At 68.5% G+C, this 26,137-nt stretch overlaps 3 protein-coding genes across 3 annotated transcripts; 2 read left to right on the top strand and 1 right to left on the bottom strand.

The window, feature by feature from the left end:
* Positions 1–1,311: 1,311 nt before the first annotated feature.
* Positions 1,312–2,409, top strand: LOC135893217 (G-protein coupled receptor 4-like). Its single transcript, XM_065421017.1, has one exon. The coding sequence runs from the start codon at positions 1,312–1,314 to the stop codon at positions 2,407–2,409; it is 1,098 nt and encodes a 365-aa protein (XP_065277089.1).
* Positions 2,410–9,682: 7,273 nt separating this feature from the next.
* OPA3 (outer mitochondrial membrane lipid metabolism regulator OPA3) lies at positions 9,683–12,564 on the top strand. The gene is made up of 2 exons (XM_065421061.1): positions 9,683–9,824; positions 12,047–12,564. The coding sequence occupies exons 1-2, from the start codon at positions 9,683–9,685 to the stop codon at positions 12,373–12,375; spliced, it is 471 nt and encodes a 156-aa protein (XP_065277133.1). The 3' UTR covers positions 12,376–12,564.
* Positions 12,565–17,030: 4,466 nt separating this feature from the next.
* VASP (vasodilator stimulated phosphoprotein) lies at positions 17,031–24,685 on the bottom strand. The gene is given in 12 exon segments (XM_065421102.1): positions 17,031–17,068; positions 17,374–17,431; positions 17,984–18,059; positions 19,007–19,079; positions 19,660–19,724; positions 20,076–20,194; positions 20,472–20,728; positions 21,163–21,193; positions 21,738–21,802; positions 22,009–22,213; positions 23,060–23,281; positions 24,668–24,685. Coding segments are annotated over 12 exon segments (1,227 nt in total).
* Positions 24,686–26,137: the final 1,452 nt, after the last annotated feature.

Raw genomic sequence — 26,137 nt, forward strand, 5'->3', positions numbered from 1 at the left:
CATAAAATATTACAAAATTCCCACTTCATCACAGCTGGACTCTGCACTGGTCTGTTATTGTAGGGTCTCTCGGGACTGCTGGGCTCTGTGCTGGTCTGTTATTGTAGGGTCTCTTGGGAGCACCATGCTCCCTACCAGTCTGTTATTGTAGGGTCTCTCAAGAGTGCTGGGCTCTGCGCAGATCTATTATTATAGGGTCTCTCAGGATGCTGGTCGAGGTGCTGGTTTGTTATTGTAGGGTTTATCAGGAATGCTGGACGTGGTGCTGGTTTATTATTGTAGGGTCTTAAAGAGGCCCTGACCCCTTCTTGCCAGGAGAGGCTGAGCTCCCACTGCCGTGTGTGGCTGTGGAGTAGCTGTGCTGGTGCAGTACAGGGGGCGACCCTGGGGGCTGCCTGTGGGATAGGGGGTAGGGGACCTGCTCAGAGGCTCCCAAGGAGATCGGGGGGTGGATGGCGTGTGTGGGCGGGCAGTGACTGGCGCAGGACACATGCCCATTACCAGGCAGAGTCACGTAGGGGGCTCAGGGCTGCCAGGGTGTGGGTGAGGCATTTCCCAGAGCAGGGGCAGGGTGAGCTCTCCCATGCACAGGGGGGCTGGTAGGGGTGGGGACCCTCGGGCATGGGGCACGGTGCAGCCTGACCCTCACTCCCTCCTGTGGCTGGTCAGGGTCTGGATCCTGCTGGGGACAGCTGGTCAGGGGGCTATCGGGGGTCACTGGCAGGGGGTGGGGGGCTGGGAGTCGTGGGGGGGGGCTGGCTGGGGGCAGGGTGTTGTGTGGGGCCAGGAAGCTGACTGGGGGGCCATGTGGAGGGCTGCAAGGGGAAGATGTGGGGGGCTGCAGACAGGATCCCCTGGGGGACTTGGCAGGGGGTGCTGGGTGAGGGGCCAAGGGGGCTGGCTGGGGGTGTTGGGTGAGGGGCCATGGGAAGCTGGCTCGGGAGGCCGTACAGGGGGCTGGGGCTATGCAGGGGCTGCACATGCCCTGATCGGCACCCCCCTAACTCTCTCTCCTTCTCCTTTCCCAGGAGCTGTGTCCTAGGCTCCCCTGTGGGGCAGGCAGCTCCTCTGACCCCCTGGATCATCCCTGTGGGCCAGACCTCCTGTGAGCACCCAGGGCTGATTCTCTGGGGAGGGCGGATGGGGCTGGGGTGAGGGGCTGCCTGCGGCTATGGAGCCCCTGCCCCGGTGCTGCCCCTGCAGGACGATCCGCTTGGTCTTGTGGGAATTGCAGCCCCTGCTCTGAGCGGAGCGCCCCCCTCCCCACACACCCGCCGGACTCTCCACGCCGGGGACCCGCTGGCGCTGAGAATGTGCAACACCACCCTGGTGAGCTGCAACGTGGATTCCAAGATTGACCACCTCTTCCCCCCCACGCTGTACATCATGGTCATCGCCATGGGGCTGCCCACCAACTGCATGGCGCTGTGGGCCGCCTACCTGCAGGTCCGGCAGCACAACGAGCTGGGCGTCTACCTGCTCAACCTGTCTGTGGCCGACCTGCTCTACATCGCCACCCTGCCCCTGTGGATCGACTACTTCCTGCACTACGACAACTGGATCCACGGGCAGGAGTCCTGCAAGCTCTTTGGCTTCGTCTTCTACACCAACATCTACATCAGCATCGCCTTCCTGTGCTGCATCTCCGTGGACCGCTACCTGGCCGTGGCCCACCCGCTGCGCTTCGCCAAGGTGCGCCGGATCAAGACGGCCGTGGCCGTGAGCGCCGTGGTCTGGGCCATCGAGATCGGGGCCAACTCGGCCCCGCTCTTCCACAACGAGCTCTTCCACGATCGCTACAACCACACCTTCTGCTTCGAGAAGTACCCCATGGAGGAGTGGGTGGCCTGGATGAACCTCTACCGGGTTTTCATCGGCTTCCTCTTCCCCTGGGTGCTCATGCTCTTCTCCTACCAGGGCATTCTGCGGGCCGTGCGTGGCAACGTCTCCACCGAGCAGCAGGAGAAAGCCAAGATCAAGCGGCTGGCCCTCAGCCTCATCGCCATCCTCCTCTTCTGCTTCGCCCCGTACCACGTCATCCTGCTGTCCCGCAGCGCCGTCTACCTCAGCAAGCCTTGCGACTGCAGCTTCGAGGAGAAGGTCTTCGTGGCCTACCACAGCTCGCTGGCCTTCACCAGCCTCAACTGCGTGGCCGACCCCATCCTGTACTGCTTCGTCAACGAGGGGGCCCGCGGCGACGTGGCCAAGGCCCTGTCCACCCTGCTGCGCTTCCTCACCAGCTCCAAGCCCCAGGAGATGGCCACTGCCTCGCTTACCCTGGACACCCCGCTCTCCTCTAAGAAGAGCAGCTTCTGCCGGCTCCCCGCGCCCCCTCAGCCCCTGCCCCCGCCCCCTCCGGGCCCACCCGATGAGGAGCTGCAGATGAAGATCTTGACTTTCAACCCATGAGCTCTCCCTGTCAGCACCACGGCCCGGGATGCAAACAAGATGTAAATACAGTATTGTTCTTAATGATGATAACACAGGGGCCCAGTGAGGCCCCGGGGGGGACGCCGCAGGAGGGGGCTGCCTGGCCTGACGGGGGCAGTGCCAGGATTGCCGGACACCTGGGTTCTGCAGCCACATGAGAAAGGGGGAATGGCCGAAATACAGCTAGCAGGGCTGAGCAGGGCTGGCTGGCTAGTGGAGTGTCAGGGCAGACAGATAGAGAGGGGTGTGTGTGTGTGTGTGGGGGGGAATCGAGGTGTGATACAAACGGATGTTTGGAGATGGATGATTATGAGGATAGACAGATTGATAGAGGGATGTGTCTAGGGATGGATGATGATGGGTGTGTATGGCAATGGATGGAGGGGGGGGTGGGGCTGGAGGCATGGATATGTGGGGGCTGGAGGGGTGTGGATGGGGCTGGAGCGATGGATGGAGGGGTATGTATAGGGCTGGATTGACCCAGAGGCTGTGAAGAACGATGGGTGGACAGAGCTGCTGGATAGATGGAGGGTGTGACTGGGGAGGGAGGGTGTGACTGGGGCTGTCCCGCGCTGGGCAATGCTGCCGACCTGATGGTTAATGAGGGTTATTTATTTCCTGGGGGGAGGCTGGAGGGGCCCCACTGAAGGATAGGGGGCCTCTGTGGGGGGATCAGGGCCCAGATGTGCCAGGTGCTGTACGTTTCTGGAGCAAATAGTCCCTGCCCCAAAGGGAGCAATTGTGCTGCTAGATCTGGCCATGCCAGGGGCAGGATGAACAAAGCGGTGTTTTAATTGATCTCTTTCAGACTCTTCCTCCCTCATAAAAAAAACCAAAGTGCACAAGCCCCAAACATCCCAGAATCCCCTGCAGGTTTGGCCAGCTGGGAGCGAAGGTGGGTCATTAAGGTCCCCCAGTCTGTACCCGGGATCCTACCGCTGCCACCAAAAGCCCACAGCTAATGGTCAGCATGTGGCCAGGAACAGCTGCCCTTGCTGCCCTACATCCCTTGGCATTCACTGGGCACAGAATCTCCCTGGGCAGAGCCAGGACAGACCCAGGCACTTCTCCAACCTACCTGAACCGGGCTCCTAGCTGCACTGGGGAGCCAGGACACCTGGGTTCCATGCCTGCCTCTGCCCAATGTGCTGGGTGACCTTAGGCAAGTCCCTTCCCTTCTGTGAGTCTGCCCCGTGTCCATCCAGCCTGGGAGCTCTCCTGAGCCAGGCCGTTTCCCCCTATGTCTGGGCAGCGCCCGGCCCATGGGGCCCCATTTGGGGTTGGTGCTACTGCAGTCCCCATGGTCTGAGGGCAATCTGAGACAAAGCTGAGGAGGGGGGGTCTCTAGTTCCCCCCACCCCGTTCTCCAGCCACATGAGAGAATGCAGCCCATGGTCTGCCACAGGCGTCTCTCGGTGCCTGATGCTGGCGTCTCCCCATGGCCCCAGCCAGCGCCAAGCCCATGTTGGCAGCAGATGTGGGAACCTTGCGCTAGCACCGGGCGGGCGCTTTCGTCAAGGCCCAGCGAGGGACCACGCTGGCATCCGGCTGTTTCCGGCTCTCCCGGCTGGGGAGAAAAGCTGGGAAAGGTTGGGGGGGCCCAGGCACCCCAGGGAGAATAAAGAGCCCCCCCTCCCACAGAACTGTTTGTGACTCTCCTGATTTTGGAGGCAGTATGGCGAATGGGGGGCCTGGCCGTGCAGGGTCCCACACTCAGCTCTCTGGGCGCCAGCCGGGGGCGTCCGCTCGGCGAGGCGCAGTGGGACTTCGGAGCCTAAAGAGCTTGGTGGAGTGCTCCCAGAATGCACCGCAGTTGGCAGCATCTCTGGCGTTGGGGTGGGAAGGGGGTTTGGGAGTGGGAGGGGCTAGGCGGGGGGGAGAGGTAGCTGTGCCCACGCATGTCCCCCGGAGTGGAGTGCGCCGTGTTGGCCACTCGTGGGACTTCAGGGGGTGGTTCTGTGCAGCGCTTCCCCAGCACACCTGCTCAGCCCTCCGCTGGGTTGTTATTGTAGGGTCTCTCAGGAGCGCTGGGCTGGAGACTGGTTTGTTATTGTAGGGTCTCTCAGGAGCACTGGCCTGGAGACTGGTTTGTTACTGAGCAGGGAGGCTGCAGGTCTGGCTCATCTGCCCTGCACGCTGACCCTAGTGGGGGCAGGGGGATCCTGGAGTCCCAGCAGGGCAGGGCAGGGCCATCCCTGCCCCCACCCAGCTCCAGCGCCTGGCTCCAGGTTCCAGCAGAAACCTGCCGCCAGGAGCCGAGTGGGTCAAGGCGACGGGGGAAGGCAGACAGATGCTGGAGACGCAGGACGCAGTCCACAAAGGATGAGAGGGGGCACCGTGCCCACCAGCCCCGCACCACAAGGCTTTGCATCCTGGCCCCCGGAGTCAGTTCAAAGGTCACACAGAAGTCCTGGCTCTCAGTCCCCCCCCACTCTAACCTACATTCCTATATTCTGTCTAGACCCCACTCCCATTCTGAAGCCAGGGACAGAACCCAGGAGTCCTGGGTCCTCCAGCGCCAATTACCAGCCCTCAGGCCCCTCCCATAGAGGGGATAGAGAACCCAGGAGTCCTGACCTCCAGCCCTCCCCTGCTCTACCCCCTGGACCCCACTCCCCTCCCTCCACTGCCTCATAGGTTGAATGAGGCCCATGAGCCGGTCCTGCCTGGTTCTCCCTGGGCTGGTGCAGGAGGTGCAGTGACGGGCCCCCCACGAGGCTGCTCCCTACCCACCAGTGGATGGGGGCTCAGCCGTTGTCATGGGCTGTTCACCCCACATGAGCCACCCAGCCCCAGCTATGCGCAGGGGCCAGGCCAGGGCCCTCTTTGTCAGGGCGGGGGGGGGGGGGGCAGAAGAACCAGGGTCCTGCACAGAAGTGGGGAGCAATGGCTGGGTTGGGCCAGGGCTCTGGTCCCAAGCGTGTCCCAAATGTTTCCTTGCCCTGCTGCTGGGAATCCTACGCTGCCCACAAAGGTGCCACCCTGGTGCCAGCACTCAGCACTAGACAGGCAGCTGCATCTCAGCGCTGGGCAAGAGGCCCCCGTATAAACAGCCCCCGCGCCCCACCCCAGAGGTGGCTGCATCTCAGCGCTGGGCAAGGGGCCCCCGTATAAACAGCCCCCGCGCCCCACCCCAGAGGTGGCTGCATCTCAGCGCTGCGTAACAAGCCATTCTTTTGCCTAATCTTAATAAATCCTCCTTGTCGTTGAGCTGACTGTTAAACATTCCCCCCTGCTGACTCTCCGGGGGGGGGGGGTTTGAGAGGGTGCCGGGAAGTGACCGCACAAGCAGCGACTGCCTGACCCCAGCGCTGCTCCCCACGTCACCAGGCAGGGGGCGCCACAGTGGGAACATTCCCGGAATAAACAGGAAATACTCAGGCCCAGGAATCTCCCACGCTCCCCGGGGCCGTGTGAGGCGCCCCCTGCTGCCTGGTGAGGGGAGTTACCCCACCCCCCCCCACCTGTCCCCCAGGACCCTTTGGCAGCAGAGGTTTCTCCCTGTATGGTCCTGGGTTGGGGGGAGCGTGGCTGGGACGCCGGTGATCTCGGCGCCGCTTCAGCCAGTGTCTTGGCGCGTTCCGGAGCCAAAGGGGGAGATTTTCCCTTCGCCTGTTTGTTTAGTTTTCTCTCTTGCCTAATTCCACTTGATCCCACCACCCACCCAGCTTCCCCAAGGGCAGTGCCCTCCCCCGCCCCCAGAGAACCCAGGAGTCCTGGCTCCCAGCCCCTCCAGTCAGACCGCCCTGTATGGCGGACACACTGCCGGCTCTCTCGCTTCTGTTGGTGCAGCCCAGATCCTATCGTCCCCGTCCCCTGGCTGCTCCCCTCAGAGTGCTGCGCCCCACCCAGGAGGGCAGGGGACCCCACGCAGGCCCTGACGGCTTCCTTCAGCCCAAGCAGCCAATGGGCCATGGAGCCTGAGCTCCTCACCCGCTCCAGGGGACCTCCAGGGCTAGAAGGGGGGCCCGGGCCCTGCCATGGCTCCGCCCAGACCTCCTCTGGGTTCTATTCTGAGGTCTGGGATGGGAGGGGGGTCTAGTGGTTAGAGCGGGGGGGGAGGGCTGGGAGCCAGGATTCCTGGGTTCTACTGGCAAGGGGAGGGGGAGGGTCTAGTGGTTAGAGTAGGAGGGTGGGGGCTGGGAGCTAGGATGCCTGGGTTCTATTCCTGGCTCTGGGAGGGGAGTAGGGTCTAGTGGTCAGAGCAGCGGGGCCTGGGAGCCAGGATTCCTGGGTTCTACACCTAGCTCACAGAGGGGAGGTCTAGTGGTTAGAGCAAGGGGGACGACAGGGCTGGGAGGTAGGACACCTGGGTTCTACCCTGGCGAGGTGAGGGGGAGGGTCTAGTGGTTAGAGCAAGGGGGAGATGGGGCTGGGAGCTAGGATGCCTGGGTTCTATCCCTGGCTCTGGGTGGGGAGGGGGAGCTGGGAGCCAGGACAGCTTGGTCCTATTCCCACTTACCCTGCCTGTTTCCCCTCACGCACTGGGGCTGGGGAGTTCGTTCAGTGCTTGGAGATCCCCAGGGGGGAAAAAGCCTGGAGTTGGGCCGATGGCTGGGAGCCCTGTTGTCCTTCACTCCAACCCTGCTTCCGCCCAGCCCTGCAGCTCTCACCAGCTGGCAGCCCCTCCGTTGTTCGCACGGCCCTGGTGACATGGGGCCGGCAGAGAGTCGCCTGCATGGGGCTCTGAGCAGCCGCCGGCTAGGAGCGACCTGGTCTGGCTGGACCCTTGTCCTCACATGAACTCGTGACCCCGGGCAGGGGGTGAGCAGCTGAGGGGGCTCGCCAGCCCCCTCTGGTGGGGATCCTGGGCGAAGACTGTGCGGCGCTGAACACAGCTCAGCCCCATGGCTAGCCAAGCCCCCCGTCCCGTGCTGGGGGAGGGTCCGGCTCAGTTCTGATCAGCCCCAGCAGGCAGGGGCAGCAGAGAAGGACCCTGCGATGGGGGTGAGGGATGGGAGCAGCATGCCCCAGGGAGGCCGGTCCGACCCGGGGCGAGACTTGGGCCAGGAGGGGGCCCACAAGTGGGGGTGTGAGGGGGAGTCAGGACTTGGCGGGGGGGGGGGGGGAGAGTGGTCAGTTTTGGGCAGGGGCTTAAGAGGAAGAACCCACCAGGGACCCTCCTTTTCCTTTTGTTGCCCTGGGGCCCCAGATCAGGGAAGCACCGGGGGGTTCGTTGCAGCTCACCAGGGGAAGAGACCCCAGCCTCCCCCCATTCTCCTTCCCGAGTCATAGGGAAACCCCCTGCAGTGCCCCCCCAAATCCTCCCCAGCCACCAGGGGGCAGTCAGGAGACACAGACCCCACTGCGCCTGCGGGGAGACACTGTGGGTCCCGGGTCCCTCCCATCCCTGCACACCAGGGAAGGGCCCCGAATGCCTCCCGCACTACCCCGGGGCCCTCACCCAGCACCCAGGGCCGGTGCAAGGAAGTTTTGCGCCCTAGGCGAAACTTCCACCTTGCGCCCCCCTCCCCCAGCCCTGCGGCAGCTCCCCGCCCCCCCTCCACCCTGAGGTGCCCCCCCCGTGGCAGCTCCCCACCCCCCGGCCCCGGGATCCATGCGGCAGCTCTGACCCAGGGGAACCCCTGGGCTGCCTGTCGGCGGCTCAGACTCCCTCTCCCTCCCAGCCCAGCGGCCGCTGTAAAAAAAAAAAAAAATGGGGGTGCCGCTTTTTTGCACCCCCAAATCTTGGCGCCCTAGGCAACCGCCTAGTTGGCCTAAATGGTAGCACCGGCCCTGCCAGCACCCACATGCAGCCACCTCTGGGGAGAGCCCGGCAGCGGCTCCACAGCCCGGCCCGACACTGAGTTAGGGCAGAAAGTGAGCGAGAATCCCGAAGCCCGCTCCACAGCGCCCGGCCCTGACTGCCGGGGAGATGCCCCCTGCCGAGCCCCCCCCCCCCCCGCCCTGCTCCACAGCGCCCGGCCCTGACTGCCGGGGAGATGCCTCCTGCCGAGCTCCCCCGCCCTGCTCCACGCCCCCCCCCCCCGCCCCGCTCCACAGAGCCCGGCCCTGACTGCCGGGGAGATGCCCCCTGTCGAGCCCCCCCACACACACACCCCAGTCCCCTGCCGAGCCGCTCCGCTCCACAGCGCCCCCCGCCCTGCTCCACGCCCCCCGCCCCGCTCCACGCCCCCCCCCAGCCCCCGCCCCACAGAGCCCGGCCCTGACTGCCGGGGAGATGCCCCCTGTCGAGCCCCCCCCACACACACACCCCAGTCCCCTGCCGAGCCGCTCCGCTCCACAGCGCCCCCCGCCCTGCTCCACGCCCCCCCCCCCAACCCCCCGCCCCACAGAGCCCGGCCCTGACTGCCGGGGAGATGCCCCCTGTCGAGCCACCCCCCGCTCCACAGCGGCCCCCCTGCCGAGCCCCCCCCCGCCCTGCTCCATGCCCCCCCCAGCCCCCCCCCCAACCCCCCGCCCCACAGAGCCCGGCCCTGACTGCCGGGGAGATGCCCCCTGTCGAGCCACCCCCCGCTCCACAGCGGCCCCCCTGCCGAGCCCCCCCCCGCCCTGCTCCATGCCCCCCCCAGCCCCCCGCCCCGCCCCGCCCCACAGAGCCCGGCCCTGACTGCCGGGGAGATGCCCCCTGTCGAGCCCCCCCCCGCTCCACAGCGGCCCCCCTGCCGAGCCCCTCCCCCGCCCTGCTCCACGCCCCCCGCCCCCCAGCCCCCTGCCGAGCCGCTCCGCTCCACGCCCCCCCCCCCAGCCCCCCGCCCCGCTCCACAGCGCCCGGCCCTGACTGCCGGGGAGATGCCTCCTGCCGAGCTCCCCGGCCCCGCTCCACAGCGGCCCCCCTGCCGAGCCCCCCCGCCCTGCTCCACGCCCCCCCAGCCCCCTGCCGAGCCCCCCCAGCCCTGCTGCACGCCCCGCCCCCAGGCTCTGACAAGCCGTCCCGGCCCAGCGCTATGGACGCAGCCCAGCTCAGCTCGTCGGGGGGCAGGAGACACGTGGGGAGGCGGCCCGTGCTCCAATTTGCATATCCATGAGCTAGTTTACATACTCGGGCAGGGATTTGCCCACGCTCGGGAGCTGCACGTCTGGAATGCATACTCAGCTATTGCATATTCATGACGTTATTTGCATGTTGATTCCACTTCCGCTGCGGACGCACGACGCAGAACTCGCATATTCATGAGCATCGTTTGCATATTATGCGCCCCGCCCCTTCAGCCGCGCTGGAGGCGACGGGCGAGGCTTGCGTGCTGACGTCACGGCGGCGCGGCGCGGCGTGGGGTCGCCGGGAGGGAGGATGGTGGCCGGCGCGTTCCCCATCGCGAAGCTCCTGTACCTGGGCGTGCGGCAGCTGAGTCGGCCCCTGGCCGCGCGCATCAAGGCAGGGGCTCGCGCCAGCCCCTTTTTCCGGGCCTACGTCTGCGGGCCGCCCGCGCAGCGTGAGTGATGGGCCGCGCCCGGGGCGCTGAGCCAATGGGGCGGGGTTGCGGGCTAATAGAGCTCATGCGGGGCGGGGCTGCGGGCACCGCGAGCCAATGGGACGTATGCGGGGGCGGGACAGAGGGCTCTGCGGGCCAATGGAGGTGGTATGGGGGCGGAGCTGGGTCCGAGCAGGCCAATGGGACAATTGCGGAGGCGGGGCAAAGAGCCGAGCAGGGCAATGAGGGCGCAGGGCGGAACTGGGGTCCCTTGAACCAATGGTTGGGGGGTGAGGGCGGGGCGTGGGTCCAGAGGGCCAATAGGCGGAGCCCATGGGCAGACCCACGGCTGACATTGAACAGGCACCCATAAGCCAAAGCCATGAAGTGACCCCTGACGTCCCCCTCCCCCCCATCTCCCTGATTGGGCTGGGCTGGGAGTGACGGGCACCGGCAGTGCTGGGGGGAGCCCAGGGCTGGGCTGGCAGGGGCTGCGGGTCGGGAGTGACGGGCACCGGCAGAGCTGGGGGAGCCCAGGGCTGGGCTGGCAGGGGCTGCGGGTTGGGAGTGGGGGGCACCGGCAGAGCTGGGGGGAGCCCAGGGCTGGGCTAGCAGGGGCTGCGGGTCGGGAGTGACGGGCACCGGCAGAGCTGGGGGGGAGCCCAGGGCTGGGCTGGCAGGGGCTGCGGGTTGGGAGTGGGGGGCACCGGCAGAGCTGGGGGGAGCCCAGGGCTGGGCTAGCAGGGGCTGCGGGTCGGGAGTGACGGGCACCGGCAGAGCTGGGGGGAGCCCAGGGCTGGGCTGGCAGGGGCTGCGGGTCGGGAGTGGGGGGCACCGGCAGAGCTGGGGGGAGCCCAGGGCTGGGCGAGCAGGGGCTGCGGGTCGGGAGTGAGGGACACCGGCAGAGATGGGGGAGCCCAAGGCTGGGCTGGCAGGGGGCTGTGGGTCGGGAGTGGGGGGCACCCGGCAGAGCTGGGGGGAGCCCAGAGCTGGGCTAGCAGGGGCTGCGGGTCGGGAGTGGGGGGCACCCGGCAGAGCTGGGGGGAGCCCAGGGCTGGGCTGGCAGGGGGCCCAGGAGTGAGGGGCACCGGCAGTGCTGGGGGGAGCCCAGGGCTGGGCTAGCAGGGGCTGCGGGTCGGGAGTGAGGGGCACCGGCAGTGCTGGGGGGAGCCCAGGGCTGGGCTGGCAGGGGCTGCGGGTCGGGAGTGACGGGCACCGGCAGAGCTGGGGGAGCCCAGGGCTGGGCTGGCAGGGGCTGCGGGTCGGGAGTGACGGGCACCGGCAGAGCTGGGGGGAGCCCAGGGCTGGGCTGGCAGGGGCTGCGGGTTGGGAGTGACGGGCACCGGCAGAGCTGGGGGGAGCCCAGGGCTGGGCTGGCAGGGGCTGCGGGTCGGGAGTGAGGGGCACCGGCAGAGCTGGGGGGAGCCCAGGGCTGGGCGGGCAGGGGCTGCGGGTCGGGAGTGAGGGACACCGGCAGAGATGGGGGAGCCCAAGGCTGGGCTGGCAGGGGGCTGTGGGTCGGGAGTGGGGGGCACCCGGCAGAGCTGGGGGGAGCCCAGGGCTGGGCTGGCAGGGGCTGCGGGTCGGGAGTGGGGGGCACCCGGCAGAGCTGGGGGGAGCCCAGGGCTGGGCTGGCAGGGGGCCGGGGGGCCAGGAGTGAGGGGCACCGGCAGTGCTGGGGGGAGCCCAGGGCTGGGCTAGCAGGGGCTGCGGGTCGGGAGTGAGGGGCACCGGCAGTGCTGGGGGGAGCCCAGGGCTGGGCTGGCAGGGGCTGCGGGTCGGGAGTGACGGGCACCGGCAGAGCTGGGGGGAGCCCAGGGCTGGGCTAGCAGGGACTGCGGGTCGGGAGTGACGGGCACCGGCAGAGCTGGGGGGAGCCCAGGGCTGGGCTGGCAGGGGCTGCGGGTCGGGAGTGACGGGCACCGGCAGAGCTGGGGTGGGGGCAGGGCTGGGCTAGCAGGGGCTGCGGGTCGGGAGTGACGGGCACCGGCAGAGCTGGGGTGGGGGCAGGGCTGGGCTAGCAGGGGCTGCGGGTCGGGAGTGAGGGGCACCAGCAGAGCTGGGGGGAGCCCGGGGCTGGGCTAGCAGGGGGCTGCGGGTCGGGAGTGAGGGAACCGGCAGAGCTGGGGGGGGCAGGGCCAGGCGAGCAGGGGCTGCGGGTCGGGAGTGACGGGCACCGGCAGAGCTGGGGGGAGTCCAGGGCTGGGCTGGCAGCCCCCCCCTCATGCCCCTCCCCCCTGCAGTGTACCACTGGGTGGAGATGCGAACCAAGATGCGGATCATGGGCTTCCCTGGCGCCACCATCAAGCCCCTGAACGAGGAGGCGGCGGCGGAGCTGGGCGCCGAGCTGCTGGGCGAAGCTATCGTCTTCGGCGTGGGCGGCCTGTGCATCTTCCTGGAGTACGCGCGCCAGGCCTCCAACACCAGGAGGAAGGAGGAGGAGCAGAGCAGCACCCTAGTGGGCCTGCAAGAGCAGGTGGCTGAGCTGGGCCTGGCCGTGGAGACCCTGGACGCGCAGCTGCGCGAGGTGAACCGCCTGCTGCTGGACATCTCCACCAGCGCCAAGAAATAGGGGCCCCCCGGGGCGGGTTGCCAAGGAGGAGCCTGGCGCGCCTGAGCCCTGCCCCCCGGTGCTGGGGTGTGGAGCTGGCTGTGGCCGGGAGGAGCCTGCGCTGGGCCAAGCGACCGGGAGACGCCCCCGTGTGGGCTCAGGGGTCCAGGCTCATGACCCCCCTCTGCTCCCGCAGAGTCTTGAGTTTTCTACAATGTAAATATTCATCCATTAAAACCCACCTGCTGCTGAGGAGGCGGAGCCGTGATTGGGGCGGGGCTCAGGGAAAGGGGCAGAGCCACAGGTCTGCCAGCAGCGCTGGTTTGCACCCAGGGCTCCCCTAGAAAGTGGAGCTGGTCCCAGCTCTTCCTTCCCCGGGGTCTGGGATCGGCCCCTTCCCTAGGGCCTGTCCCGGCATCGGGCAGTGGGGGGCCCAGCCAGATCCACCTCCCTTCCGGGGCGTTACTGATCTTCCGTGTCACTTCCCCTGCTCTTCCCAATTGCTCCTTGGGGCTCGCCCCACTGACCAAGGGCCCTGCCCCCCATAGAGATCCCAGCCTTTGGGCCAGGATCTGGGCTGGCCGTGCCGCTGCTTCCCCTTCCTGCGCTGGCCCGTGGTGGTGCTTCCGGGGCCTGTTCCTCCGTCTCACTCTTCCTGCAGGGGCGAAGTGTCCTGGCAGTGGCTGGTGCCCAGCCCAGGGGGCACTCCATGGGGCAGGGTCCATGGGACAGCCTGGCCAGAGTGATTCCTAGGGGGAGCCACTGGGTGGGGCTGATTAATGCAGCAGGGCAGGGGTTGGAGGTCTCTGTGTCCCTCCCACTTCCATACAGGCCCAGGGGTCCCCAGCTCCTCCAGCCCAGCAGGACCCACATGGCCGGGTCCTGCTGCTGGGTCTAGCAGGGGCAGGGGCCGTCCTGGACAACTGTCACCTTTCTGCCCTAGCCCAGACAGGTGGGGCTGCTCCCCCAAGATCCCCCCTTGGCCGGGGGGAGGGCAGAAGGCTGGGAACAGCATCTGCCTGGAGAGGGGCGAGCCCTGGGGAATAGGCTGTAGGGCCAGGCCAGGCTGGGGAGCCAGCCACCAACCCGGCTGGATTTGCCCCGGGGGGGCCATGCAGGGCTGGGGACCAGGCTGGCTGGAGGCAGCGGGGGCTGGGCTAATGCATCCTCCCCCTGGCTCAGCAGTTCAGCCCCCTGCTCTGAGTCCAGGGACTGAACCAGCCCTGGGGCTGCTTCCTTAGCTTGGCTCTGCCCTGAAGGGGAGGAGCCAGGCGGAGGAGCGCTGGGAGGCCTGGTTCTGGGGGAGGATGGGGTGGGGCGCTGAGGGCGTGGGGTGCTGGGGAGGCCTGGTTCTGGGGGAGGATGGGGAGGGGCGAGGGGGCGCTGGGGAGGCCTGGTTCTGGGAGGGTGGGGGGCAGGAGTGCTGGGGAGGCCTGGTTCTGGGGGAGGATGGGAAGGGGCGCTGTAGGAGAGGGGCACTGGGGAGGCCTGGTTCTGGGGCAGCAGGGGTGTTGGGGTGGCCTGGTTCTGGGGCGGGGAAGGGGGTGGGGTGCGGGGAAGTCCCACGCTGGCCCTGGATGGTGCCAAGGGCTTGGTCATTGCAGGGCCCCAGCCCTGGGAACAGAACCCAGGTGTCCGGTCAGCCCCACCCCTCTGGACCTTAGCAAGAGCCCCCTGGTGCTGCTGGTGTGCTGGGCCCTGGGGCTGATCCTGTCTGGGGAGGCATTTGCGGGCCATGCAGCCCCATGGCAGGGGGGAGCACATGCTCACGGGGCGTTGAGCAAGAAGGGTCCTGCCTGCTGGGCTGTGGGGGGTGGAGAGTTGGGGGCAGGAGTAGGTTCAGTCCTGGTTCCAGTTGATTCAGGGGCCTGGGGCTGGTTTCCGAGCAGTTATTTGGGGGCAGGGGTTCGGGCCATGGGTGTGCCCTACCCAGGGACCCGCCCCGCACATCAGCCCTGCTGGCCCTCAGCTGCAGGGAGCAGGGCTGGGGCAGGCAGATTTAGGGTAACTTTTTGCCAGCCCCCCCAGCCCTGGCATGGCTGGGCCTGGAGAAACGGGCCCATCGGCAGCTGCCCTGCTGGAGTGAAGCCCTAGGGACCAGCCGCCCGCTCCCCGCCTCACGCGCTCCCCCAACCTGGGCAATCCATGCACAAGAGGTGCTAATGTGCAACTACTGCCCCTGGGCTGCCCCCCCCCCCCACAAGTGTATGTGGCGAGGGGGTGCTGGCTGGGGCAGGCCTGGCCAGGGGGCGGAGTTCAGCTGACTGGGTGTGGGCCAGGCCGCGGCCGAACAGAGACAGGTTGGCAGAGGGCTGGGGCAGGCCTGTCCAGAGCTGAGCAGGGACAGGTTGGCAGAGGGCAGGGGTGGGGCCGGCCTGGCCAGGGCTGAGCAGAGGTTGGCAGAGGTAGGGCAGGCCTGGCCAAGATGGGGCAGGTTGGCAGAGGTGGGTGGGCTGGGGCCAAGCAGGGCAGGTTGGCAGAGGGCTGGGCTGGGCTAGGCCTGGCCAGGGCCAGGGCCAGGTTAGCAGTGGGGAGGACAGGCCTGCCCAGGGAGAGGTTGGCAGGGGGCCTGGGCTGGGTTGCTGGTCTCTGCTGGCTGGCACCTGGTGAGGGCAGCTACCAAAATGGCATCACAACTGCAATTTGCCCAGCAATGGATTCCAGTAAGGGCCCTGCGCCCCCTCCCCAGCCCCAGAGGGAGATGGATTCCCCCACCCCCCCCAGCTCCAAGTCCGGCCGGGCCTCAGCCTGCCTGCAGGTGGCTCGCGGGGACTCCCACAATGGCCCAGCTTGTGTCCCTGGCAAAGCCCCAGGAGGGGGGGGCCCTGCACCCCAACACCCCCACCTGGAGCCAGGCCAGCCCACTCCCCGCCCTCCCCCCCAGCCCCAGTTAGTTCTGCCCTTCCTAGTGTTTAATGAGAAGGCCACGCAGTGACAAGGCACCTGGCTTCCCCTGTCGGGGGGGGGGGGACGGGACAGGACCCTTCCCCAGAGCTTTGCCCAGGCCACAACTGGCCTCCCCTCCCCCCCCCCGCCACCTGCCCCAGTTGGTGCTGGGGCGGGTGTTCCAGGCAGAGCGGGGATCCCCCTATGGCTGTTACAACCCCGTAACCTCCTGGGGTTGCCCCCCCCATGGCTTCCTCTCCGCACCCCACCCCCCTGAAGACGGGAGGTTTGCCCAGATCTATTTCCCACCAGCCCAGAGCACGTGGAATTTATTATAGTCCCGGCCTTTGTGGCCTCCTTGCCAGGGACAGAGCCTGACACACACCCCCCATGCACCCCAGCCACACCCCTCCCCCGCTGTCCCCCTCCCTCTCTCCCCGCTGGGGCGAGCGGGGCTCCAGGGCAGGCATGGGGGGGCTCTGGGAGGCCACAGGAGCCCAGCTTGGCCCTGCTGCCAGGCCGGGGGGGATGGGTACAGTGGGCAGAGGACACTGAGGGGCATATGGGGGGCCCAGGCCTGGCACTGGCTGACAGGGCTGGGGTGGCACTCGGTGGGGGGATAATTGGGGTGTGGCTCAGGCTCCAGCAGCCCCTCTGCCCCCCTGGGCACAGGCTGGCAGGGAGGGGTTGATGCAGCCCCCCAAGGCACAAACTATCTGAGTAGAGCCTTGTGACCCCTGAACCCCCCTCCCCACACCCCACTCTAACCCCCCAGCCCCCACTTCCCTCCCCAAGCCAGGGATAGAACCCAGGCGTCCTGCCCCGCAAGGAGACAGAGGGAGGCGGGTAACTTACAAAAAGAAAAGGTTTATTCCAGAACTGGGTACCAAGGGTCCGTGCCCAGTGCCAGGCAGGGGCCTGGTGCCAGGCAGCACAGGGGAATGGGGGGGGGGGGGGGAGAAGAGTCTCACCCTGGTACCGGGCACAAATGCCCCAGAAATCAGTAAAAAACCAACAACCCGAAAAAATAAAGTGAACATTAACAGCCGCATAGAAAAGAGCTGAGAGCCTGCCCCTCCCCTGCCAGGGGGTAAAGGCTCCACCCCCCCCTCAGGACAGTTCCGGTCACTGCCCAGCTGGGGCCCCCCACCTCCTCAGGTACAAGATAAAAAAACTCCCCCTTCCCCCTCGTGTAAAAAACTATAAAACAAGCTGAACCCAGCAGAGCCGGGGTCCAGGAAGCAGTGAGTGGACGCAGGGCAGGCCTGGGGGGGATCCCCGGGGGGGTGTACAGCTGGGGGGATCCCTGGGGGGCCCTGGCCCTCCAATTCAGGGCAGGGCAGGGGTGTTGCAGGGAATCTCTCCGTCATGCTGGGCCCCCAGGGGGAGGCAGCTCTGCGGCTGCCCCTGGGGGGCAGGAATGACACCGACTCCTCCCGGAGACCCCCCCAGCCCTGCTCTCCGGGGGGAGGGGCCCTTTGGTAGGCAGCAGCCTGCAGGGGGCGCTATTGCTTTGCTCCCGCCCCAGGGGTAAGGCACAGCCTGGGAGCTCCCGGGGCAGCCCCAGGGGAATGGGGGGGGGGGGTCTCCAGGAATTTGGGCCACCCCCTGGAATTGCACAGTGGGGCTGGCGCCCCGGTAACCACCGGCCGGAGGATGGGGTGCATGGGGGAGGGGCTTCAAGTGTGAGGGGGAGGGGTGCGTGTCAAAGACGATAAACCCGCGGGTGGCGCAGGAGCCTCGGCAGCCCCGGGACCCCCAGCCGGATGGGATGGGGGGGCGGGGGGGGGCTAGGGCGAGCCCCGCTTCCGCAGTTCCAGCACGAACGCTGCAGAGAGAGAGAGAGAGGGGAGGGGGTGAGTGGCTAGGCCAGGAGCCACATGGGGGGGGGGCAGAGGGGGAGATGCGCCGCGCCAGGCCAGGCCGCCCCACGGCCACCGGGAAGCAGCCAGGGGGCTCCGAGCTGAACCAGCCCGTGGGTGGAAGTGGCTCTCGCTCAGGGGCTGGGGCGTCTGTGTGGGGCTGGGGGCACGCACAGAGAACGCCCCCTCCCCCCAGACCCCTCATGCCACGCCTCCCTCCCCCTACAGAGCGGGCAGGAACCAAGCTCAGTGACCCCCACAGGTCGCTCACCCTCGATGATCTCCTCCTTCAGTTTCTGCAGCTCCCGGCGCACCTCCTCCAGCAGCTCCTGGGCGAGGGTGCAGCGTTAGGGGGTGCGGCCCACCCTGCACCCCCTCGTGGACAGCCCTTCCCCCACCACCACCCCTGCCTGCAGCCCTGCCCCTCTCCCCCGGCACCCCCTCACGGGCATCCCCCCCTACACAGCCCCACCTACCTCCCCTAGCACCCTCCTCCCATGCACAGCCCTGCCCCCTCCCCGGCACCCCCCCCACCGCCCCATGTGCAGCCCCATCCCCCCAGCACTCCACCCCCACTCCCCTGGACACACACCCCCCCCGCACTCCCGGCACCCTTCCCTTCCCCCCAGCGTCCCCCCATACAAAGCCCTGCAACAGCCCCCTGCATCCCTCCCCCCATCACTGGGCACCTGCATAGCCCCTCCCCCACTCCCACCCCATGCAAACCCCGCCTCCAGCACCACCACCCCCCGCCCCGGCCCAATCCAGAACCCCGCCGCCACGCTCAGGGTCATGGGGTCCTGCTCCAGTCACCGAGCAGAGAGTCCCAGGTTTAGGTCACCCCAGGGCCGGGCTCCCTGGCTCCTCCCCCACCCTGGTACCTGTTTGATCCGCTCCAGGTCAGACTCATCTGTGCTGGGTGGGGGCTCCGTGCTGCTGGGGGCACCTGATTTCATCCTGGGGGGGGGGCAGGAGTTAGGGGTGAGAAGCCCCAGGAAGCTCTATGTCCCTCTTTGGCAGGGATCCCACCCCCGTCCGAGAGCCTTGCCACTGAGCGGGCGCCACAGCTTGGGGTGACACACAGCCAGCATTAGGTTCCAGAGTTAACAGGCAGCCTACTTACGGGTGGGGCATCAGGATTTCTGGGTTCTTTCCCCACCTGTGCTACTGTGCTCTTTGGCAAGTCCCTGCCAAGCCTGGTGCCTCAGTTTCCCCACGGGCAATGGGGGGGGAGGCGAGATATTCACGGTAGGACTGAGGTATCACTCCGTGGCTAAGGGCGCAGCAGGGCGAGGAGATATTCAGAAGGATCAGGGGAAGCCAAGCCAAGCCAGGCCATGTGGCTCTGGTTGCTGCCCAGTGGGTACCGTGCCAGGGAGTCACAGCCCTACCCAGCTCTGCGCCCTTGGGCTCTGCATCGACCCTGCCCCCAGCAGCGCATGCGCCACACCCCAGCCAGCCCCACAGGCTGGAGCCTCAGGGACAGCTCTGGGCCCTGGCACCACTGCCCAGCAGGAAACCCCCTGGCCATGGGGTCCCCATCCCCCCCCCCACTTCCCTCCAGGGGCCCCTCTGCATCCAGCTCTAGGAGTGTCCCTGCTCCGCCAGCCCCCGTGTCCAGGGTACCCCCTTTCTCCTCCCTTGGAGCCAGGCCTAGTGCCCCCCCCACCCCTCAGTCTGCCCAGTATCTGCCCCATGGCCTCGGTGCCCCGACCCATGCCCGGGCACTACCCCGAGAGGCTGGTGCTACTCTGTGCGGGGCTGGGAGAGTCGCTGCTCTCCTGGGTCTCACTATGCCGGGGGGGTGGGGTGGGGAAAGAGGCATTCAGACCCCGGCCCGGCCCCTCCTGGCTCCAGCCGCGCTGACCCCCACCCTCCCCATGGTCCGGCCCGGCAGCACCCACCTGGGCAGGGTGGAGCTGTTCTTCTCCCAGGGCCTCCGCACCGAGTCTGCCAAGAGAGGGGAGAAATGGGCGCCTGGCGCTTTAACTGGGGAGGTCCATGGGGAGAGGGGTCTCAGACACCCAGCCCCCCACCCCAGCAGAGAGTCCAAGGTGTGAACCCTCCATGCGTGGGCCCCCCCACACGCAGGGCCCCGCGCCCCTGGCCAGTGCCAGGCAGCATGATGCCCAGGCGAGGGGCTGCCCGCCCCCCCTTCATTCAGCTCCCAGCATGCCCTGCTCCCCCTGTCCTCCCCCTGGGCATGCTGGGAGCCAGGGGTCTCGGGGGCTGGCCGGGCCCCCCCAACTCACCGCTCGGCAGGCTCAGGGTCCTAGTACCTGAGGGTTCGGCGGCGTCTTGCTGCTGGAGGCAGAACGGGGGGGGGGGGGTGTCAGTGGGTCTTGCGGCCATGGGCGAGCCCCCCTTCCCCCCCAATGAGCCCCAGGAGATCTCCCTCCCCCCAAGAAGTGGGGCCAGCTCCCTCCTGAACTGCTGGGCAGATCCGGGACTCGGCACCGGCCCAGCCAGGCCCCAGGGCTCAGCCCCCTCCCCAGGAACAGGAGATCCCTGCCCTGGCGTGGCCGTGGGGGGGGGGGGGGGGGAGACGGGACAACACTCACGCTGGAAACGTCGTCATCTTTCTTTGGCCCAGGCTTCTCGCCCGGCAGCGTGGCTTTCCGCCTGCGGGGGGCACCGGGGAGAGCGGGGTTAGCGCCCGCCCCAAGAGTCACCCGTCCCCCCAGCCCTGCCAGGAGGCACAGATCCCACTCGGACAAGCGGGGCGACGCCCTGACCCCCTGGCAGGGCAGAGTCAGCATCGGGGACACGTCTGGGATCTCCCCCCAGCTCTCCCCACGCTTCCCCATGCCCCAGCCCCACACCCACAGGGCAGCCCTCCTTTCCCCCCTGGCACAGAGCCCCCAGCCCCCCACAGCAGAGCCCCCTGTCCCCCACCACCACCCCAGCCCCCCAACACAGAGCCCCCTGCGCCCCCCCCCGACACTGAGACCCAGCACCCCCTCCCCCACTCACCGTCTGGCCAGCATGGCGCTCATCTCCTCCATCAGGCCCCCGCCCCCCCCGCCACGGCTGGCCTCGTTCTTTGGGGCCGTCCCGGGGCTGCCCCCTGCCGGCCCAGCGCCATCCTCCTGCTGCCGGGGGGGCAGGAAGCAGAGTCATTACCAGGCCCAGTGCCGCAATCCCCCCCTCCCGCTCCCCCACACCCTACCCCCCCCCAGTTCTAACTCTGCTCAGTGTCTTGGCCCCCCCCCCCCCCCCCCCCGCAGGGACCCCCCCCCAGCCCCCTCTGGGCAGGCGACAGGCCAACCCAACTCCCAATGCCAGACCCAGCCTGGGCTGGGGCCGCCTGACCCCTACCTTCTTCCCACTCCCACCGCCCCTCCCCCCAACTCCGCCCCCCCCACCCACCTTGGCGATTTTCCTGAGTTTTGCGCTGGCGATGGCAGCTGCCAGGCCGCTGGCCCCCCCGCCTCCCGCCCCAGGGCCCTGCGCAGCAGGCAGAGGAGGGGCGGGCGGTGGCCCCCCAGTCGCAGGGGGCGGCCCCCCAGTCGCAGGGGGCGGCCCCCCAGCAGCGGCGGGCAGGCCAGGTGGCGGAGGCGGCCCTGGAGGGGGCGGTGGTCCCGGGGGCGGCGGGGGGCCTCCCCCCGAAGGGGTCGCTGGAGCTCCTGCCACACAAGACCAAGGGGGGTTAGAGGGGGATGGGGGGTGGGGAAGAGGTCTGAGCAAATGCCACTGGGACCCTCTTAGCCAGGCAAGACCACCCTGGGGACTGGGGGCCCCGCACAGTGTCGTCGTCGTCCCCCCCCCCCGCCAGTGGACACAACTAATCCCCACAACATCAATTATTTAAATCCATGAGCCCCCCCCCCCCCCCCCCCCGCAGCAGCCGCCGCCCCCGGGCCTGGGGCTGAGGCACCGATGGGGAGACACCCGCCCCCCCCCCCGCACGGGCACAGTCCTGTGGGGCTAGAGACACGGCTGGGGGGGAAGAGGGAGGGGTCATGTGCGAAAGACCAACCCCGACTCCCAGTGCCTGCCCCACCGTTCCCCCCCGCCTGCCCCCTAACTCCCCCCCGCCTGCCCCCACCGCATTACCCACCTGCACTGGCCACCCGGCGCTCCTGTTCCTGCTCCAGCTGCTGCCTGGGAGACAAAGCGGGGTGAGAACTGGAAGGGGGGGGGGGAGAGAACAAATACCCAGGGACCCCTCCCCAGGGTGTCTCCCCTCCCCATCACTCACGTGCGCGGCGAGGCCTGGGGGGACCCCGGGTCCAGGATCCCTGACACCACGAACCCACACATGCTGGCCAGCCGCTCGCCCCGCCAGCCGCAAGCCGATTAGGGGCTGAGCCGGCAGCGCCCGCCCCAGCCGCTCCAGGGCTTAGCCGGGAGGGGGGGGTCACTTCAGTAATCCCCCGGGGCACGGGCGTCAGCAACTGGGCAGCCCTCACCGAGGGGCCCAGGATGGGACGGGGCGGGAGCCATGTCCCCCCCCCCCCCTCCACTACCTCCCCAGGGCCACCCTGACTCCCCTTCGCCCCCCTAAGCCTCAGAGAGCCTCCCTGGTAACGGCCCCTGCGACCCCCACCCTGCCAAGCCCACCGGGGGTCTGGGAAGGGGGTGGGGGAACCCGGTGGGAGGGCGCAGGTGTGTGTGTGTGGGGGGGGACGGGACACCATACCTTTTCTGTTGCTCTATCTCATCTGGGGAGGGGCCGTTCTGGGGGGGCCCGGACGGAGCCAAGCCTGCACCGGGACACACAATGGGGGTGTAGGTCAGCAACAGCCTCCCCTCCCCCCCCCGAGATCAGAGCGCCGGCTCCCCACTCCCGGCCACAGGTCCCACAGGGCGACCCGCCCTCCAGCCCCCCAAACCCTGGCACTGCCGTGGGGCCAAGCCCCCGCGTCTCCAGCCTGAGCCCCCCCCAAGCCGCGCCCAGCCCCCTGGGCGATGGGGGCGGGGCCGGGCGCCGCTCACTCACCCGCCTCCAGCCGGTCCAGGGCGAGCAGCATCCCGCTGGCGAACTGGCTGGCGTCCTCCTTGGTGCCGAAGTTGAGCCCCCAGACCTGGCGGGCGTCGCGCCACTGGTGGAAGTTGGGCGTGGCCTGGTTGTACTTCATCCCCTTCACGATCGCACAGTTAATGACCACCTGGGGGGGGGGGGGGGGGGGGGGGCCAGGTCAGCAGGGACCCATGGGATTCCAGTCTCCCCCCCCCCGCCCCCCGGACCATACCAAGGCCATGGGGTTGGGGCGGGGGGAGACACAACCAAGAGCAGCTGGCACCCCAGGGACCGGCCTGGGCATGGGGATGGCCCTGTTCAGGGGGCAGGAGGGGCTAGTGCCATGGGGGGGCAGGACACCTGGCTTCTCACCCGAGCTCGGGGCAGAGCATCAAGGGTAGGATGATGGGGCAGGGCTGAGGACCCCCCCCTCAGCATGGAAGCCAGGAGGGGCTGTGGGGAGGGCTCAGCCCTGCCCCGACCACCAGCCCTGGCAACGGCTCTGCCGAGCCCAGCACAGGGGGCTGGCAGTGCCCTCTGGCACCAGAGTGAAGCCTACAAGTCCCATAGCAGGGGGCAGCAGAAGGTGTTCACCCCCCCCACCCCCCCACCCAGTTCCTGGGCCACCCAGTCCTCAGCCCTGCAGGGGGGGGGGCTCCCCAGCCTGAGCCCCAAACCCACAGGTCGGGGCCCAGGCCACATTTCCTAGGAGGGAGGCAGCGTGGGGGGCAGGACAGGCTTCAAACTCTGGGGAGGGGGCACTTGGGGGGGGGACTGGAACACTGGCCAGGAGAGCCAGCCCCCCCATGCACAGCTCTGCCTCACTCTAGGGGGATTCAGCCCCCCCCCCCCGGCCAGGGCCCCCACCAGGGCAGATCACAGGGGGTGCGGGGCCATGGGGCCACCCTTTCCGACAGCCCCTCCCCTGGGGTGCAGCCTGAGCCCCTGTTCCCTGGCAGGTCCCAGGGCCGCCCTCCCAGCCCAGCCCCCACACCTGCTGGTCCGCCTGCATCTTGCGGCCCACCACGCGGAAGGTGTTGCTGCCCGGGCTGTGGTAAATCTGCACCCAGCTGACAGCCTGGGGGCCGCTCCCCGCCGTCACCCACTTCTTGTTGGCATCGTCGTACAGCATCACCGTGGCGCGGGTGGCGCAGACGACCGTCTCGCTGCGGAGGGAGAAGGGGGTGAACGTGGGGGGAGGAGCTCCTGCAGGCCCCTCCCCATGCCAAAGTGAACCAGCTGAGCCCCCCCTTCCCCCCCCAAGCCCAGCCAGCCTGTGATCTGCCCTGGTGGGGGCCCTGGCCGGGAGGGCGGGGGAGATGGACTGGATCCTTTAGCACCAGGGGAACCCTCAGTGCACTCCAGGCCCAGACACTCTGGGGGGCTCTGCACCCCAGGGGACAGGGATCAGCCCACTGTACAGGGGAAACTGAGGCACAGGGAGGGGAATGGAATGGCAGTCAGGCACAGAACCCAGAAGTCCTGACTCTCAAACCCCCCCCCCCCCCAAAAAAAACCCAGCATCCTGGCTCTGCCCCCACAGCTCAGAGTTGGTGGGACCAGCCACAAAATCCCAGGAACCTTCACAGCCCCAAACCCTAAAGTGTGTGTGTGGGGGGGGGGCAGCCAGCTGGGGGGATGGGGGACCCCCTCCCTGGGGAGGCTGGGAAATAGCCCCTCCTCCCCGCCGCTGGGGCTGCAGGTCCCACTCCCAGCCCAGGGTCCCGACTCGGGGTGGGGGCCCTTCGCTGAGGCTGGGCCCCCAGGGGATGTTTGGTTTGGGGGCTGACCCTAAGCCAACAACAGGGCTATGCCCACAGCCCAGAGCAGGCGAGGGCCAACGTGTCCCTTTGCCTGCTGGGTCCTGGGGAAGGCAGCACAGATCACAGGTGCCAGTGGTGGGATCCCAAGGGGGAGAAGCGCCCCCCCCTCCGAGGAGACACCCCCTCCCCCCCACACACACACTGCCTGGGGGGCAGAGAGACTATCCCTGAGGTCGCAACCTCAGAGCTCCTGGCCCCGAGCCAGGCTGCCCAATGAGGAGGGAACGTCCCAGCCCCGGGCCCAGGAGCCCCCCCAGAGTGCTGCCCCACCCCCACCCCACAGCGGTGCCCAGGGGAACTAGCGGCACCTCCACCTCCAGCCGTTCTGCTCTGCCAGGGCTCCCAGCCCCACACGCCCAGCCCCACCGGGCACTGAGCACAGGGCGAGGGTCTCTGGCCAGGACATGCATCGCAGGGCAGCTCCCCACCCCCCCATACACTGGTGTCCACGCAGAGCCCCCACGCGCCCTCCCCCCATCGCTGGTAGCACTCCAGCAGCCAGCAGGGGGCGAGAGCCGCCCGTACGGGGGCCGCTGGCTGACCGGCCAGGGCCAGCCGCTAGGGTGGGGGCTGGGGGTTTCCTCCACAGGAAGATTACGCCGGGCACAAGCCACCGCACAGGAACCGAGTCACGCAAGGCCGGCCGCCCTGCACATGGGCCCTGCTGGCGGGGGGGCACCAACAGCCAGGGAAGGGGCCGCAGGGAGCAGCGGGGGGGGGCAGGGGAAGCACCCAGCATCCTGCCTGGGGCCTGCCCAGCCAGCTCCAGCCCGTCCCACCTCCCCGGGCTCATCCATGACCTCGTCTCTGCCAGGGCAGGGGGCTGCAGGTCGGGAGTGAGGGGCACCAGTAGAGTGGGGGGCAGGGCAGGATTGTAGGGGGCGGCAGGGCAGGAGTGAGGGGCGTCGGCAGAATGGGGGGGGGGATTGCAGGGGCCCGAGGGTCCGACGTGAGGGGCACCGGCAGAGTGGGGGGGGTGACACCAATTCACACCCTGAGCTGCTGCAACTGGTGGCCCCTGAACACTCCCGCTGCCCCCCAGGACCTGGGGCACCTCCCCCCCACCCCCGGTGTTCTCTGAGCCTGACGGGGGTACCTGGGATCCTGGCCTGTCTCCCACAGGAAGGCCGAGGGGAGGCTCAGCTGCCCTGGGGGCCCAGATCTGCCCCTGCCCCTCCCCCAATGAGCCCCAGGGTGCCCGACGGGCCGGCGGGGGCGCCCAGACACATGTCGCCAGCTCCCAGCCCCTCCCAGGCACCCGCGGGCCAAGCGGAAGCAGCTGCCGCTCCCACAATCCAAACAGGGTGCGGCAGCCGCCCGGCCTGGCCCAGCTGCTGCGGGGGAGGGGAGGCCGTGCCCAGGCTGCTGCCTCCTCCCCCAGTGACACCCCAACACCGGGAGCCTGGCAGCACCCCGAGAGCCACTGCCCCCCCCCGGGGCTCCTCCCCCAGGACTTCCAGACACCCCCCTCCCCCGGCACTGCCCAGCCATGGGCGCCTCGCAGGCTGTCTGCCCGGCAATTGACCAACAGGCCCTGACCACGAGCCACTTCCACCAGTCACGGCTCTTTCCCAACGGCTTGCGGGCATGGGAGGGGGAGGGGCTGGCAGCCGGGACTCCTGGGTTCTATCCCCCGCTGGCTGCGTGGCCTTGGGCTAGTCCTTGCCCCTTGGTGCCTCAGTTTCCCCCATGCCAAGAGGAGAACCCCACCCCAGCCGCTGTTGGGGGGGGGCACAAGGCCCATCTGCAGCAGGATCCTGTGGGGCACCCAGCTGCCCTGGGAGTGGTGGCAGCGGCTGGCAGGCAGCGGGTCCCGGCCAGCTGGCCCAGAGACTGAGGCAGCGCTGGCTGTGGGCCAGGGACCCTGCTCAGCCAATCCCCCCCCCCCCCCAACACACACCTCGTGCTTCCCTGCCTGCCTGACCCCCCTCCCCCACTAGCTCCCCCCAGGCTTCCCTGCCTGCCTGACTCCCCACCACCACTACCAGCCCCCGCCCCCCAGGCTTCCCTGCCTGACAGCCCCCACACCTGACACCCCCCCCAGGCTTCCCTGCCTGACACCCTCCCAGGCCCAGCCCGGGGTTCCCTGCCATACCTCCCCCAGGGTCCTCCCAGCATCTCCCCCAGCACCATGGGAAGAGCCAGCCCGTCCCTCCCCCCACGGGACAGCTCCCCAGCCAGAGGGGGAGGGGCACCAGCCCGGGAGGCAGCACCTGGGGAGGGCCAGACTCTGCAGCAGGAAGGGGGGG

Source organism: Emys orbicularis, chromosome 21 (assembly GCF_028017835.1).
Source record: "Emys orbicularis isolate rEmyOrb1 chromosome 21, rEmyOrb1.hap1, whole genome shotgun sequence".
Lineage (NCBI taxonomy): Eukaryota > Metazoa > Chordata > Testudines > Emydidae > Emys > Emys orbicularis.

Coding starts and splice junctions, on each gene's coding strand:
- OPA3 (XM_065421061.1), top strand. CDS start 9,683: ATGGTGGCCGGCGCGTTCCCCATCGCGAAGCTCCTGTACCTGGGCGTG. Junction 9,825..12,046: donor CTGCGGGCCGCCCGCGCAGC/GTGAGTGATGGG, acceptor TCCCCCCTGCAG/TGTACCACTGGGTGGAGATG.
- LOC135893217 (XM_065421017.1), top strand. CDS start 1,312: ATGTGCAACACCACCCTGGTGAGCTGCAACGTGGATTCCAAGATTGAC.